This window comes from Suncus etruscus, chromosome 9 (assembly GCF_024139225.1).
Source record: "Suncus etruscus isolate mSunEtr1 chromosome 9, mSunEtr1.pri.cur, whole genome shotgun sequence".
In the NCBI taxonomy this organism is placed as follows: domain Eukaryota; kingdom Metazoa; phylum Chordata; class Mammalia; order Eulipotyphla; family Soricidae; genus Suncus; species Suncus etruscus.
In genome coordinates, this window is record NC_064856.1 from 31,704,368 (window position 1) to 31,720,508 (window position 16,141).

Here is a 16,141-nt window from a genome sequence, read left to right on the forward strand (position 1 = left end):
CCTTTAGTGTCAAAGCAGAGTCTGCTAGGCCCAGCATCAAGGAAGAAGACCTGAGTATGTCTATATATGGCCCCAAAACAACCAACTAAACAAACAAACAAACAAACAAGTTGCCTGGTTTGGGGACAAAGGGATTGACAAGTGTGTAAGGTGTTTTCTTTACACATGGTTAGTAAGCCCAGGTTCAATCCTCAGCATCCCATAGGGTCCCATGAGCCCTGCTAGGAGTGATGCCAGAATGCAGAGCCAGGAGTTAGCCCTGGGCACTGCTGGGTATGGCCCAAAGAAACAAAAACAAGCAAACAAACAAACAAAAAATGACCTAGCCTTTGTCCTTTGTCTAAATTAAACAATGGTACCTCCCTGCCACCCTGTCATATACAGAGCTAGGGACACATTGTGTTGATTCCCAAAGTAGCCATCAGCACAGACCAGCCCCCTCCCATTAAGGATCCCCAATATCTGCATCAGGGCTAAGAGATCAAAAGAACTGTGGGCCAGAAGGAGCGAGCATAGACCCTTGTTTGATAAAATCCTTCCCCAAGCAGCAATGACCCTTGAGCACAGAGCCAGCCCTGAGCACTACAGGGTGTGCCCTGAAAACAAAACAAAGCAAAAAGAACTTCCTGTTCAAATACAGTCCCAAGTCCAGAGAGACAGGGCCATGTCTGCCACCTCTTCTAACCTGTCAGCTGGCTTCTCAGCAAAGGAACACCAGACCCCCTTCCTCAGCCTTCCTGGAGGTGCCCCCCAACACAGCTACTGCCAACACTTGTCATGAGCATCCCTGGAGTCCCTGGTCAGGACTAATATAGGCAGGAGCTCCAAGCAGATGGGGAGGGGGGGTGGCAAAAAAAATCTAGAAATGGGAACTGGATGGGCAACTGGGAATGGGGGCGGGCAGAGAGCTGCAACTACAGTCACCCCTGAGGCCTGGTCCCAGCCCAGGAGAGCTAAAAGCTGACTGAGGGGGACAGCACTCCCTGAAACACATACCCTCTGGTGTTAAAGGAAGATACCCCAGGGCCGGGCGGTGGCGCTGGAGGTAAGGTGCCTGCCTTGCCTGCGCTAGCCTAGGACGGACCACGGTTCGATCCCCCGGCGTCCCATATGGTCCCCCAAGAAGCCAGGAGCAACTTCTGAGCGCATAGCCAGGAGTAACCCCTGAGCGTCACAGGGTGTGACCCAAAAACCAAAAAAAAAAAAAAAAAAAAAAAAAAAAAAAAAAAAAAAAAAGGAAGATACCCCACACATACACCATGATGGGTGCTTCAAGGCCATCACTGACCATCAGTGCTCCAAGTCCTTCACTCCAGCAGCACCGAGATTCAACCAGGCTCCCCTGCATCCCTCTTAGACCCAAAATTGGGTGGTCCTGTTCCCCCCACCCCAGTCCCATTTCTGCTTTGCGATTTCTATGTAATATGCTAGGGTAAATGAGCTGAGCAGAGAGGAAGGTGAGTCAGAGTTGATTCATTCTCCAGAGGAAGGAGGCAGGCTTCTGCGCTGCTCTGTTGATGGAAATGCCATTGGCTGAAATACCTGGCCTATCTTCCCCACCAGAGCAGAGGTTTTCAGTGGGAATTTTCTAGAACATGATCAGTGCCTATGATGAGTACCAACCTCACTACATAGCTACTACTCTCTCCATCCTGGTGAAAGAAAGGACAGTCCATGGGCTAGGGAATGGCTCTAAGAACTGGAGTGAAGCTTTGTATGAGTGCCCCATGGGTTGGGAATGCCCCCCAAGCAACAATCAGGGAGTGAGATCCAAAACAAAAATTAATTAAAACAAAAGATTTGCAGTTGACGTGGGATGGGTGGGTGCCTGAGACACTACTGGACCAGCTCTCGGCTATTCTGTATACAAGGTTACTAATAAAGATTGTCTATTGATGGGGCCGGAGAGATAGCACAGCGGTAGGGTGTTTGCCTTGCATGAAGCCAATCCAGGAACGCAGCATCCTTTGTGCCTGCCAGGAGCGATTGTCAGGCACGAAGAGCCAGGAGTAACCCCTGAGCGCCACCAGGTGTGACCCAAAAACCAAAAAAAAAAAAAAAAAAAAAAAAAAGACTGACTATTGAGGGGCCCAAAAGACATTACAGCAGGTAGGAAGTTTGCCTTGTAAGTAGCCAACCTCTTATTTCAATATGTCCCCCGATCCGAGTGCAGAACCAAAAACCTTGAAACCAGCCTCGTGTTACCACAATGTTACCTGTTGGCCATGTTGATTTTAAAGACAGTAGTAGAGGGGCTGGAGTGATAGCACTATAGGTAAGGCGTTTGTCTTGCATGCAGCTGATCTGGGTTCGATCCCTGGCATCCCGTATGGTACTCCAAAGCTCATTGCTACCAGAAGTAATTTCTGAGTACAGAGGTAGATATTGTTGGTGTGGCCCAAAAAATAAAAAATAAAATACAGTAGTAGGAAGTGTCTTGTTTCCAAAGCACCAGTTATAGGATGGCTGGTACCAAGCGAACTGCTCGGAAATCCACAGGCAGGAAGGCTCCCAGCAAGCAGCTGGTCACCAAGGCGGCCTGCAAGAGATAGCATGGAGATAAGGCATTTTTGCCTTGCTTGCAGAAGGTCGGTGGTTCAAATCCCAGCATCCCTTATGGTCCCCGGAGCCTGCCGGAAGCGATTTCTGAGCCTGGAGCCAGGAGTAACCCTTGAGCGCTGCCGGGTGTGAGCCAAAAAAAACAAAAAAACAAACAAACAAAAAAAGATGTCGCACCGCTACTGGCCCAGCAACATGGCGCTGCTCGAGATCCACCGCTACCAGAAGTCCACCGAGCTGCTCATCCACAAGCTGCCATTCCAGCGCCAGGTGTGCAAGATCGTGCAGGACTTCAAGACCGACCTGCACTTCCAGAGCTCTGCAGTCATGGCGCTGCAGGAGGCCTGGTGGGGTTATTTGAGGACATCAACCTCTGCGCCATCCACGCCAAGCTCATCACCATCATTCCCAAGGGCATCCAGCTAGCCAGGCGTATCCGAGGCGAGAGGGCATAAGCTGCAAGGCCAAGACCCCGCATTTATTCCAAAAGCTCTTTTCAGAACCATAAAAAAATTAAAATTAAAAGTAAATAAAACAGTAGTAGGGCTTGGGAAAGCTCAGAGATGGATATACATGAATAAGGACCCCAGCTCAATCTCTGGTACTACGGGTGTAAGCGGCATCAAATACCAGAACTGAGTATGGAGCCCTCCAAACTGATGGGCCCAGATCAGGAGAGTAGCCCCAGCCTCTCCCTAGCCACACCCACACCCCTGAATTCTCATTTGCCACATTCTTATCTCTCTTCTTACAGTAGCTCTCAATATACCCTCAGAGCTGTCAGGTCCCAACTTTCTGTTCTGGCATTGCTGGCAAAAACAAAATCAAAACTAATTTGTGGGGGTGGGGGTGGATAGAGCGATGGCACAACAGTAGAGGGTAGAATAGTTGCCTTGCATGCGGCCAACCAGGGACGGACCCAGGTTCTATTCCAGGAACCCCATATGGTCCCCCGAGCCTGCCAAGAGCGATTTCTGAGCAAAGAGCCAGGAGTAACCTCTGAGCACTGCAGGGTGTGGCTTCAAAATTAAAAAAACAAAACAAAAAGAACTAACTTGGTGCTGGGAAGAACAGTAAATCCAGAGCATTGTGGGACTGTGAGCTGGTGCAGTCCCACCCCCGGAAGTGCCCTGTTCTCTTGAATTGGAATCTGACACCCCTGTACTAGGACTGTTCTACCATTCCTTCTGGCCCTGGTGAACAGCAGGCTTTCTCCTCTCCTCAGTTTCCTTATCAGGAAGAGAATAAAGAACAAAGCAGATCATCAAGATTGCTGGCCCCAAACCAGAATCAGCTCTTAGAAAGCCTCAATTCTGGGTGAGCCAGAGCCAGAGTAGAAGGAGTCCTGCCCACCAGTCACTGGGACCCAGGGAAAACCTGCCCCCAGGCATGCTTCCCAAAGGCGAACAGGGTGCTGGGACAGGCACCCACAAAGTTAGCATTCACAATTTTTCACAAGGTGTAAAATTGTTGAGAGTCTTTTAAGAGCAGGTGTTCTTAGATCAACCATACACAAAGCCTGGGCTAAAATACAGGTCTGGTGGAGTTTTCTTTTGGGGAACTCCCCAAAGCAGTACTGGGGACCCAGGGACCAATTCAGCAATACATGACTCAGCAGTGTGGGCAGGGAGACTGGGGCTGATGTGGAGGGCCATGGAAGCAGAGAAGCAAATTCTGAATCTTGGGGCTGGAGCAATAGCACAGCAGGGAAGGCATCTGCCTTGCATGCATCCAACCCAGGTTCAATCCCTGGCATCCCATATTGTCCCCAGAGCCTGCCAGGAGTAATTTCTGAGTGCAGAACCAGGAGTAACTCCTGAGTGTCATCAGGAATCACTCCTGGCAGGTTAAGGGAACAGATGGGATGCTAGAAATGGAACCCAGATCAGCCATATGCAAGGCAAATGCCCTACCTTCTGTTGTTCAGGCCTTGATCCATTGCACCCACCCATGCGTAGCATACACCCATGAGTATACCTGAGGATAAAGTCTACAGTGCTCAAAATACCATGTTGTGCTAGGGACTGAGCCTGGGTCTCCCTCATGCAAAGCAAGTGCTCAGGGGCCTGAGAGATAGTGCAGTGGGTAGGGCACTTGCTTTGCATGCTGCCTACCAGGGTTCAATCCTCAGCATCCCATATTGTCCCCCAGAGCACTGCCAACAGTGATTCACGAATACAAAACCAGGAGTAACCCCTGGAATCACTAGGTGTGGCCCCAAAATAAAGAAAAAGCAAAAACAAAAAGTATCTTTAAGCCATATGAACTCTAGTAATTTCTTTTCTTTTTATTTGTTTTGGTTTTTGGTTTTTGGGTCACAACCGCTGATGTTCAAGGGTTACTCCTGGTTCTGTGCTCAGAAATTGCTCCTGGCAGAACAAGGGACCATATGGGATGCCGGGATTCGAACCACTGTCTGTCCTAAATTGGCTGCATGCAAGGCAAACCTTCTACCGCTGTACTATCTCTTCTGCCCTGAACTCTAGTCATTTCAAATGAATGACTGAATAAACTGAATGTCACACAGGGTCAGCTAGTTCCTGATGGACATGGGGTCATAGGGCTCCCTGGGTCTTACTAGCCAACTTTGATAGGCACTGCCTCCCTGGAGAGCCAATAGCAGGGATACAGGGGCCAGGGGTGGAGCTGAGGTTGAGAATCCAGAAGAGTAGTGCTGCTCAGGGAATTGGGGACAGCCCGATTGACCTTCATAGCAGAAGTGGGAGACCTTAGCCCCAGAGAAAGGACAAGGTTCTTCTTGCCTTTCAGGTGACTGACCCAGGTTCAATCCCCAACACAACATAAGGCCCCCCTGAGCCCCTCCAGAAGTGATCCCTGAGCACCACCAAGTGTGGCCATCCCCCTCAAAGGGAAAGAAGGCTAATAGGATAGAAACTGGGGCAGAAGAAATAGTATTACAGGGTGCTTGCCTTGCACACTGCTGAAACCCAGGTTGGATCCTCAGAATCCCATATGGTTTCCTGAGCACTCCCAGGAGTAATTCCTGAGTGTGGAGCCTGGAGTAAGCCCTGAGCATTGGTAGCTGTGGCCCAAAATCAAACAACAAAATGGATTGAAATTATTGGGGGTTGGGGGTTCAGAGATAGTACAGGCAGCAGGGCATTTGTTTTATATATGGTTGACTCAGGCTTGATTCCTGGAATCCATTATGGCCCCTTGAGCTCTACCAGGAGTAAATAAGCCCTAAGCACTGGCCTGATTTTGTCCAAAAAGAAAAAAAGGAAAGAAGAAAGGGAGTGAGAGAAGGAAGATAGGGATACCAGGGAAGATGCTGGAATTTCAAGCTTCTGCCCTGAACATTTGATCACCTTTCCTGGTCTGCCATAAGGAGAAAGCCAGCTAGGACCATGGTGTGATGTGTACCAAATAATAGAGGCTCTTGGTGCCTGCATGTGGGCCCACTGAAGTCTAGGGTACAGAATGTTCTAGATAGGGGAAAGGTGCGCCAGTACCAAGCTTACAGCAAGCGGAATATTTCACTAGAGACAGAGGAGGGTGAAGCGCCTTGGACCAAATGCAGAACACTGTTAGACATCCCCTTAGAACCTCCCTGTGAACAAGTAGAATGAAAGCACATATGAAAGCAAGTCTGGAATGTTCGAGGCAGCATTATCATAAACAGCCCCAAACTGGAAAGGAGCCCAGTCTCTTTGTTGAGCAGATAAACAAATGTGGTATATCGGCTAGATAGAATTCTAATAGCCAGGAAAAAACTTCAAAGCCATTCGGCAAAGTGAGAGCAGACAGAGCCAAGTCAATCCCTTGGGTATGTTCTTACAGAATATGCAGACAAGCAGATGAGCAGACATACAGGACAGAAACCACTGCTGCCCTGGGGTAAGCTCCAGGCACCAGGAGAGCTGAGAATGTCCAGAAATGAAACTTGTGGTGAGGGCTGCACACACCCTATATATAGTTTCAAAAATCAATGGGGTTTCTCCTACAGGCATCCCCAAGACAGCCGATGTTCACACCTGCCCACTTATCTGGCTGTCCCTGCTAGCCAGTGACAGCCATGGAGACGAAGAGATAGTATAATACGGAGGGCATTTGCCTTAGACATGGTTGAGATGAATTTGGTTCCCGGAATCCCATATGGTCCCTGAAGCCCACCTGACTTACAGAGCCAGGAGTAACCCCTGAGAATTGCCGGGTGTGGGTTCCCACCCCTGCTAAAAACAAAACCAAACAAAACAAAAAAATCTAAAAATTAATAGCAGTTTTGTTGGTGAACTAAACTCTGTGACAGATGACACAGTAAAGATAATTTGTGAAATTCACAATTGTGAATTGGTGGTGAGGTTATTATTTTTTTCTTCTTGTTTTTAATTTTTGGGTCATACAGTGCTCAGGGAACCAGATGAAGTGTGAGGAGTTGAACTGGGATTGACCTAATTGTGCAAGATAAGCACCTTAACTCCTGTACTATCCCCTCCTGCCTTGACCTTCTTGAGATCATCCAACTGTGAGGGCCCAGAAAAACAGAATCAAGAACTTAAGGCACTTGCTTTGCCTGCAGCCAACCCCATTTCAATCCCTGATACCACAAGACCCTCTGAACGTAGAGATAGGTATAGGCCTGAGGTTCCCCCAAGCACTGCTGAGATGACCCCACACACCCCAGAGCCTTCGTGGCATCATAGCCTCATACCCTCACACTGCCAGCCTGGTGGGCAGAGAACTTCCAGAAGGAGCCACGCAGGGCTCCCCCAAAAATAAAAGATGGGCCCACTTTTGTGTGATAAAACAGAAAGCTTTCTTCTGGGAGCAGTCCCTGTGGCTACAAACAGACCAGGTGACCCATATGCACACCCATATGCAGAGTGAGTAAGAATGCGGTGCTGAGAGATAGCATGGAGGTAAGGCGTTTGCCTTGCATGCAGAAGGTCGGTGGTTCGAATCCCAGCATCCCATATGGTCCCCTGAGCCTGCCAGCAGAGATTTCTGAGCACAGAGCCAGGAGTAACCCCTGAGCACTGCTGGGTGTGACCCAAAAACCAAAAAAAAAAAAAAAAAAAAGAATGCGGTGCTACAGCAGCAGCAAAGAGGTGGAAGCACTCTCGTGAGAAGTTGTGGACACTGCTCCAGGAAATGAGGTCTTTGAGTTCACCAAGAGGTGCTGGCCTAAAACTCTGGTCTGCAGTCCAAGGAAACCTCCTTCTTCCAGGCTATTAGTGGGGATCATTCCCACTGCCCTGTAGGGTGATAGCTATCCTATGGGCTAGTTGACAATGATAGCATCTGAGGCCCAAAGGGGCACCACCTTACACAAAAAGGACTTTACATTCTGTCCTATGAAGTGTGTGTGTGTGTGTGTGTGTGTGTGTGTGTGTTAAGCATGGTCAAATGTGTATATGTCTGCAAATCATTACCCAGAAGGGATGTGGGCCTCCTTCTATCACTGCTGGACACCAGCAGGCCTTGATTGCCTCCATGTGCTGAAGCATGGAGTTCAGCAGGCTTTCTTGGCGTGCCACTACCACCTGCAGCCTGGCCAAGTTGGCAGCTTAATAAGAGCTAAAAGATCTGAAATTTGGTCTCTCTCACCAAAGAGCAACCAAATGAGGCCAGCTTTATTGATGAAACAAGGGAACAGTGCCTTGGTTGTCTTAAAATTTTACACTTAAGGTTAGAACTGTAGCAGGTTGGGCACTTGCATGCACACGGCCAATCTGGGTGGATCCCCACCATCCCATAAGGTCTCCTATACCCCATGAGGACTAATTCTTGAGCTCAGTGCCAGGAGTAACCCCTGAACACCACCAGATGTAACCCCAAATAAATAACTAAATATAAGTAGAAATAATCCAGGGCATAGAACAATAGTACAGCATGTAGGGAGCTTGCCTTGCATGCAGCTCACTGGATTCAATCCCCAGCATCCCATATGGTCCCTAAATACCCCTAGTAGTAATTCTTGATCATAATCATGTATACCCCACCTCCAAAATAAACATAAAAAAGGAATCAGAAATACAGGATACTGGCTAAGGTGTTTGACATGTCCACACCCGATCTGTGTTCAATCCCCAGCACCACACATGTTCCTCTGAGCCTGGCCTGGTCCCTTAGCACAGCGAAATGTATGCTCCCACAAAATTCCAACCTATGACTTAGAGCCATCAAATGAAAAATCTGGTAGTAGTTTTGGTGTGGCGGCCACATTCAGCAGTGCTGGGGGACCAGAGCCTGAACTAGACTCAGCCCATGCAAAGCAAGTTGCCTTAACCCTTGCACCTCTTCTCCTATACCTATTAGTAGACCAGGTTCACATACAGTCTCTGTGTACTAGAAACCTAACATCACTGACCCTTAAGTGGAAAAATAACCCCCAAAAGTCAGTCACTATAAAGCACGGGAACAGAAACCTTACTCTCCAATTTCCAGCCGGGAGTTGGCAACCTTCGACCTTTAGCTTCTTCTTCAACTCCCCCAAACCCCATTCCATCTGACATCTCAGGCAGCCTCTTCATCATTCTCTTTTTCCAGACCTGTTTGTAAACACTAAGAGTACCACATCTACCTCATTCCTCCCCCACACTTGCTCTGCAAGTCCTGGAACATAGACACAAATTCCAAGGCTTCCAGTCGGGAAATATCATGATATTTCCCTATTTGGATAGAAACGAAGTGGAAAGTGGCAACTTGTAAAGGGGAAAATGATCCTCCATTTCAACACCAAGGAGAAATCCTCATTTTATTTTTGGAACCAGGGCTCCCTCTGGGCCTCAAATGAATGATGCCTATTTCAATATGCAGGTAAGCAACTCTTCGAGCTAATCATTTGCATTTCTCTTAGGAATGAAGCCAGAAGTTCTCAACAATGTCTGCATATGGAAATCATCTTGAGCAGCTTTGGAAAAAGTCAAGTAGATGCTCAGTCACCCACCCCATCACGTGGGCAATTATTTCAGGGCCAAAACCTGGCAGGGGAGGAAGGGTTCAAGATCTCCCTCCCAGGTGATCCCCGCCTGTAAAGATGCTGGTCCCAGGATCCCTCTTCTCTCCTGGCACAAATTAGGAGCTAGCGGGCGGGCTTCCAGCTCAGGTTGAGGTTCTCAGTGACCCAGCTCAAGTTCCAGGCTGGTGCCAGGAGCCCCCAGCTTGGGGGTGAGGAACGGTGTGAAGGAAACCTGTGTCTTGCACCCATTCCACGCTGTCTTCCCCGGGGACCACCAGGAGCTGCTTTCCCTGGCTTCCTTCCTCCCAAGGAGGACAGGGACAAAGACCCTACAAGATGGCAGCTGATATATCCCTCTGGCTCGCTTTGATTTCGCAGATACCTGGCAATGCCACCCCCGGGAGGCGCTGTGCCCCGGGGACAGGCAACAGGCCGCGGGGAAGGAACAGGTTTGGGGGTGACGACAGGGCGAGCCTGTCCAAAGACCTGCCTCTCCCACACGCCACAGCCGCAGCCCAGGGAAATACACATTTCCAGACTCGCCAATTCTGGAGCATGCAGTTGCTCTCCACCTTCTGCCTCCATCATTGCAGCCAGAGACGAGACAGTTCCCCCCACCCCACTCCGCTAAACCTCAACAGGTCACCCCGTTTTCCCAAGAATCAGCCAAACGTCAGGGCGCAAAGGCCGCGCCTTCCTCCCCACCCCCTCCGGCGACCGTGGGACCCGCTGGGGCCGTCCTGGGCGTGCGGGACGCAGAAGTGGAACCCCAGCACGGCCGCTCCACGACCCTTGGGGCTTGAAGGGGTCACGATCCACACTCCTGGGGTCCTCAACCCGCCCACGCGCCTGAGCCTGCGGGCCTCGGAGGAGCAGCGCGCGGTGTCCCGGGGACACGAGCCGGAGCCGGGCAGACAAAGCCCGGAGCAGGCGGCGGTGATCTGGGGGAGGCGGCGCGGATCGAGACTGGCGGTGGGGACCGGAGCGGACAGCGGGGAATCGGCGCAGGCGGTGGGGACCCAGGGAGGCGACGGGGGATCTGGAGAGACAGTGAGACTCTGGGGAGACAACGGTGACAAGGGCGGGCGGCGCAGAATGGGGGAGACGGAGGGGGTCGAGGGAGACAGCGGGAGCCGTGGCAGGCGGCGGGGACCGGGGCAGACGGGGGTGCCCGTGGGAGACGGCGTGGCCGGGGAGAGGCGGCCCAGGCCCGCGCGCCTGCTTGCCGTGGCCGAGCGCAGGAAAGCGCGCGCGGGGCCCAGTCCAGCCCGCCCGGCCGGGCCTCGGCTCCACGCCCGGAGCCCCCGATCTGCCAGCCCCGGCGCCGCCACCCGCACGCTCCGGAGCGTTCGTTCGCAGGGTCCCGCGGGCTTGTGGACAAAGACGGCCGGGCCGGCCCGCTCACCCTGCGCGCGGCCTGCTGTCCATCCGCTTCTTCTGGCGCACCGGCTGCAGCGGGATGTTGTCGGTCATGTCTCCGGCGCCGCCACCCGCCTTGGCCGCCGCGCCCCCAGCGCCGCCCGGGCCGCCGCCCGCTCCGGCCTCCGCGCCGCCCCGGGGGAGGAGGCGGCGGCAGCGGGCGGGCCGGGTCCGCAGCGACGGGGCGAGCTCGCGAGCGCCGGGCCACGCGCGAAGCCGCCCGCGCGGCCCGACCGACGGACACGGCCGCACCATGGATGACGGGCCCCGAACTCGGCGCCGCGCCCGCTCTTGCCACGGGGGGCGGCCGGGGGCCCGGTCCGCGCTGCCGCTGCCGCCGCCGCCGCCGCAGAAAATGTCCCGCCCCCCACGCGCACCCACCGGCCACGCGCCCCCCGCCCACGCCCCGCCGTGCGCGCGCGCGCCAGCCCGGACACCGCATCCCCATCTCCGACCTGCAGGCACGCAGCTCTCCAGGGCACCTGCAGAAGCTCGCAGCCCCCCACCCCCGTCTTCGCAAGTCCAGGGCACTAGAGACCACCTGCCAGGCGCCCCCCCCATCACCGCTGGATCTTCCAGATGCACATTTAGACCTGACTCACAGGCACGCCCACCCAGGCCTCACACCAAGGGGGCCAGAAACCCACCCAAAAACTTACTGAACCTCCCAGTATCCGCTATCCCACCTTGAACCCTGGGACGGACACACACCACCACCACCACCACCACCACACCACATCACATCCTTTCCCACGACCCAGTTATGTCTAGGATGTAAAAAAAAATGAACTGGAGGAAAGAAAGAGGTTTATAAATCCATTTCTAGGTGCCAGGACACTGGGTAGTGTATTTATTTACCTTGCACACAGCTACCCTGGTTCATCCCATCCTGGTGACTGCGGATGGCCTCCCATTTCTGTCAGGAGTGGCCTGTGAGCACAAAGCCAGAGGTAAGCCCTGAGCATTTCTATGTTATTAAAAAAAAGAAAGAAAGGAAGGAAGGAAGGAAGGAAGGGAGGGAGGGAGGGAGGGAGGGAGGGAGGGAGGGAGGGAAAGAAAGAAAGAAAGAAAGAAAGAAAGAAAGAAAGAAAGAAAGAAAGAAAGAAAGAAAGAAAGAAAGAAAGAAAGAAAGAAAGAAAGAAAGAAAGAAAGAAAGAAAGAAAGAAAGAAAGAAAAAGTGGAGATGGGGGAGGGAAAAACAGACAGTGAAAATCAGAAATTATTTGTTGGCCAAATGGATGAGCACATGGCAGGCATGTTGAAAGTCTGAACCCCATGCATGGCAGCATTGCTGAGCACTGAACTGGGAGTATTCTTTGAGCACTACCGCTATAACCCCCCACGCATATCCCCATCCATTTGCAGCTAAGGAGCCTCCACACCTGACTTGGTCACTCCCTCAGTTAAGTCAAATATCTTTCACTATGTCACACCTCCTGTCATTTTTTCACTGGATTGCCCTGAAGACAGCCACACACACACAAACCTCTGGGGCCTTGGGGCAGAAATGAAACAGAAGCCTGACTTATTTCAACTTATTTCCTGTCTGGTGAAACTACTCAGGAGATGTGTGTTACAAACTGCTTCCTGGCAAATGTGCAGGGCGCAGGGCATTCTGGGGCAGGCCCACCTGTCGGCTCCGCCTTCTGCTGTCTCCTGCTGCTAAGCACAGAGCAGCTCAGAGATGCTGCAGGCAGGAGAACATCCAGCACTCCAATTGTGGCATTAGGGCAGCCCACTGGCAGCCACCAGCAACCTAGCAGTTACCCCTCAAAGTCCATTGATCTCAGCCCAGATCACACTAAGTAACAAAAGAGATCTGAAGGACCACACCCTCTGCCCACTCCCCAGACACTTGACTTTTTCTCAAGCATCCTGGAGGTACAATTGAACTTATTTATTTTGGGGCCACACCCAGTGATGCTCAGGGGCTCTGTACTCAGAAATTACTCCTGGTAGGCTCAGGGGACCATAAGGGATGATGGGGGTGGAACTGGCATATGAAGGGACCATATGGGGAGTAAAAAGTGGAAGTTCAGTTGGCTATGTGCAAGGCAATACCCTACCCACTGTACTATCTCTCCAGTCCCTTGATTCTGGATCTGTACTTAAGAATCACTCCTGGCTGGAGCCAGAGCATAGTACAGCATAGTACAGTTTGCCTTGCATGAGGCCAACCAAAGTTTGGTCTCTGGCATCCTATATGGTTCCTTGAGCACTGCTAAAAGTAATTACTGAGTACAGAGTCAGGAGTGATTCCTGAGTGCAGAGCCAGGAGTAAGTGCAAGGTCTGACACAAAAATAAAAAAAAAAAAGAAAAGAAGAAAAGAAAAGAATAAACAAAAGGGATGGGGCCGGCATGGTGGCGCTAGAGGTAAGGTGTCTGCCTTGCCAGAGCTAGCCTAGGATGGACTGCAGTTCTATCCCCTGGCGTCCCATATAGTCCCCCAAGCAGGAGCAACTTGAGCGCATAGCCAGGAGTAACCCCTGAGCATTACCAGGTGTGGCCCCAAAACAAAACAAAACAAAACAAAAAATAAAGGGGCCCGGATTGATAACACACACCAACCCAGGTTCCCAGCATCCCATATGATTCCCTGAGTCTGCCAGGAGCGACTTTTTTTTAGGAGCGATTTCTGAGCACAGAGCCAGGAGTGTAGAGCCAGGAGTAAATCCTGAGCACTGCCAGGTGTGGCCCAAAAACCAAAACAAAAATAAAAAAAATAAAAAAAAAATCATTCCTGGCAATCTCAGGAAACTATGTTCTGGGGAATTGAATCTGGGTTGGTCACACATAAGGCGTGTGCCTTACCCACTGTGCTATCAATCTATAATCCCAACATCTGATGCAGTTTTAAGCAAATGTCTCAGTTCCAGAATTCACCAATCACTTGGTATCACGTGGCAGGAAAATAAATGGGACCTGCCTGTAGGAAGCCAGGCCCATTAGCAAGGGAGGAGGGTCTTGGAAGCAGCTGCCATTGCATAAGGCAGGAAAGAGGGCCTGTGATCAGCTGAACCCACAGTGTGGATTTAGGTGTATGTTCACTCCAATTCCTGCCCCTTTATTTATTTTTGGTTTTTGGGCCATCCCCGGTAACGCTCAAGGGTTACTCCTGGCTATGAGCTCAGAAATTGCTCCTGGCTTGGGGGGCCAAATGGGACACCAGGGGATCGAACCTCTAGGCTAGCACAGGCAAGGCAGGCACCTTACCTCTAGCCCCACCATGCCAGCCCCAAATCCCTGCCCCTTTTAGCTCCTCTAATTCAGGTAAAATCCTATTTAGTCCCTCATCAGGTGGTACCCTCAGTCACAAAACCATTAGTCCTCATTCAAGCTCCTAATATTTCCACTGCTTTACAGCTGTATATCTTGAATGACTTACATTTGGAAATGAGACCTCAGTTTCTCCATCTGAAGAGTGCTGGTCTCATGGGATTGCTGAAGTAGATTAAATAGCCTAATTGCATGCAGATGCCATCAGAGAAAGAAATGGTACAGAGGCATTTATTATAATTATTTGGAGAATTTAGTGCAGCCAGGTAGCACGTGGAAAATGTTCATCAAGGGCCCGGAGAGATAGCACAGCGGCGTTTGCCTTGCAATCAGCCGATCCAGGACCAAAGGTGGTTGGTTTGAATCCTGGTGTCCCATATGGTCCCACGTGCCTGCCAGGAGCTATTTCTGAGCAGACAGCCAGGAGTAACCCCTGAGCACCGCCGGGTGTGGCCCAAAAACCAAAAAAAAAAAAAAAATGTTCATCAAAATTGGCCCTGGCAGGCACGGGGGACCATATGGGATGCCGGGATTCAAACCACCGAACTTCTGCATGAAAGGCAAAGGCCTTACCTCCATGCTATCTCTCCGGCCCCCAAAGCTTCTTTTTTTTTTTTTTTTTTTTTTTTTTTGGTTTTTGGGTCACACGTAGCTGCGCTCAGGGGTTACTCCTGGCTATCTGCTCAGAAATAGCTCCTGGCAGGCACAGGGGACCATATGGGATGCCGGGATTTGAACCAATCACCTTAGGTCCAAGGCAAACGCCGCTGTGCTATCTCTTCGGCCCCCAAAGCTTCATTTTTTATTTTATTTTATTTTTTATTTTATTTATTTATTTTTTTTTTTTGGTTTTTGGGTCCCACCGGGCAGTGCTCAGGGGTTACTCCTGGCTTCATGCTCAGAAATCGCTCCTGGCAGACTCGAGTATATGGGACGCCGGGATTCGAACCGATGACCTTCTGCATGAAAGGCAAATGCTTTACCTCCATTCTATCTCTCTGGCCCCCAGAGCTTCATTTTTTTTTTTTTTTTTTTTTGGTTTTTGGTTTTTGGGCCACACCTGGTGGTGCTCAGGGGTTACTCCTGGCTGTCTGCTCAGAAATAGCTCCTGGCAGGCACGGGGGACCATATGGGACACCGGGATTCGAACCAACCACCTTTGGTCCTGGATCGGCTGCTTGCAAGGCAAACGCCGCTGTGCTATCTCTCTGGGCCCCAGAGCTTTATTTTTAACTTCCTCCAACTACTATGAATATAAAAAACCACACCAGGGGATGGAGCAAGAGCACAGGTTTTTTTGTTGTTGTTGTTTTTTTTTTTTTGGTTTGAACGGCCTGGGTTCAATCCCCAGCAATCCATATGGTCCCTCAAGCCTACCAGGAGCAATTTCTTTCTTTCTTTTTTTTTTTTTTTTCCGGTCACACCCAAGTGAAGCTCAGGAGTTATTCCTGGCTCTGAGCTCAGAAGTCACTCCTGGGGGGCCAGGCGGTGGCGCTGGAGGTAAGGTGCCTGCCTTGCCTGCGCTAGCCTAGGACGGACCGCGGTTCGATCCCCCGGCGTCCCATATGGTCCCCCAAGAAGCCAGGAGCAACTTCTGAGCGCATAGCCAGGAGTAACCCCTGAGCCTCATAGGGTGTGGCCCAAAAACCAAAAAAAAAAAAAAGAAGTCACTCCTGGGGGACGGAGAGATAGCATGGAGGTAAGTCATTTGCCTTTCATGCAGGACGGTGGTTTAAATCCTGTCATCCCATATGGACCTCCGTGCCTATCAGGAGCTATTTCTGAGCGTAGAGCCAGGAGAAACCACTGAGCACTGCTGGGTGTGACCCAAAAAAACAAAAAAAGTCACTGCTGGCAGCTCGGGGGACCATATGGGATGCCAGGATTCCAGCCAGGTTCGTCCTATGTTGGCCTCGTGCAAGGCAAAGGCCTTACCGCTGTGCTATCGCTTTGGCCCAGCCAGG

At 51.2% G+C, this 16,141-nt stretch overlaps 1 protein-coding gene and 1 pseudogene across 1 annotated transcript in view; one reads left to right on the forward strand and one right to left on the reverse strand.

Annotated features, from left to right (window-relative positions):
• The window catches only part of ATP9A (ATPase phospholipid transporting 9A (putative)), a 109,900-nt gene extending 98,864 nt beyond the window's left edge, over nucleotides 1-11,036 (reverse strand). The window contains exon 1 of the mRNA XM_049781311.1: nucleotides 10,887-11,036. Within this exon, the coding sequence (XP_049637268.1) occupies nucleotides 10,887-10,954 (68 nt within the window). The 5' untranslated portion in view covers nucleotides 10,955-11,036. The remainder of the gene's footprint in view (nucleotides 1-10,886) is intronic.
• On the forward strand, nucleotides 2,463-3,014 carry LOC126019160 (uncharacterized; annotated as a pseudogene).
• Nucleotides 11,037-16,141: the final 5,105 nt, after the last annotated feature.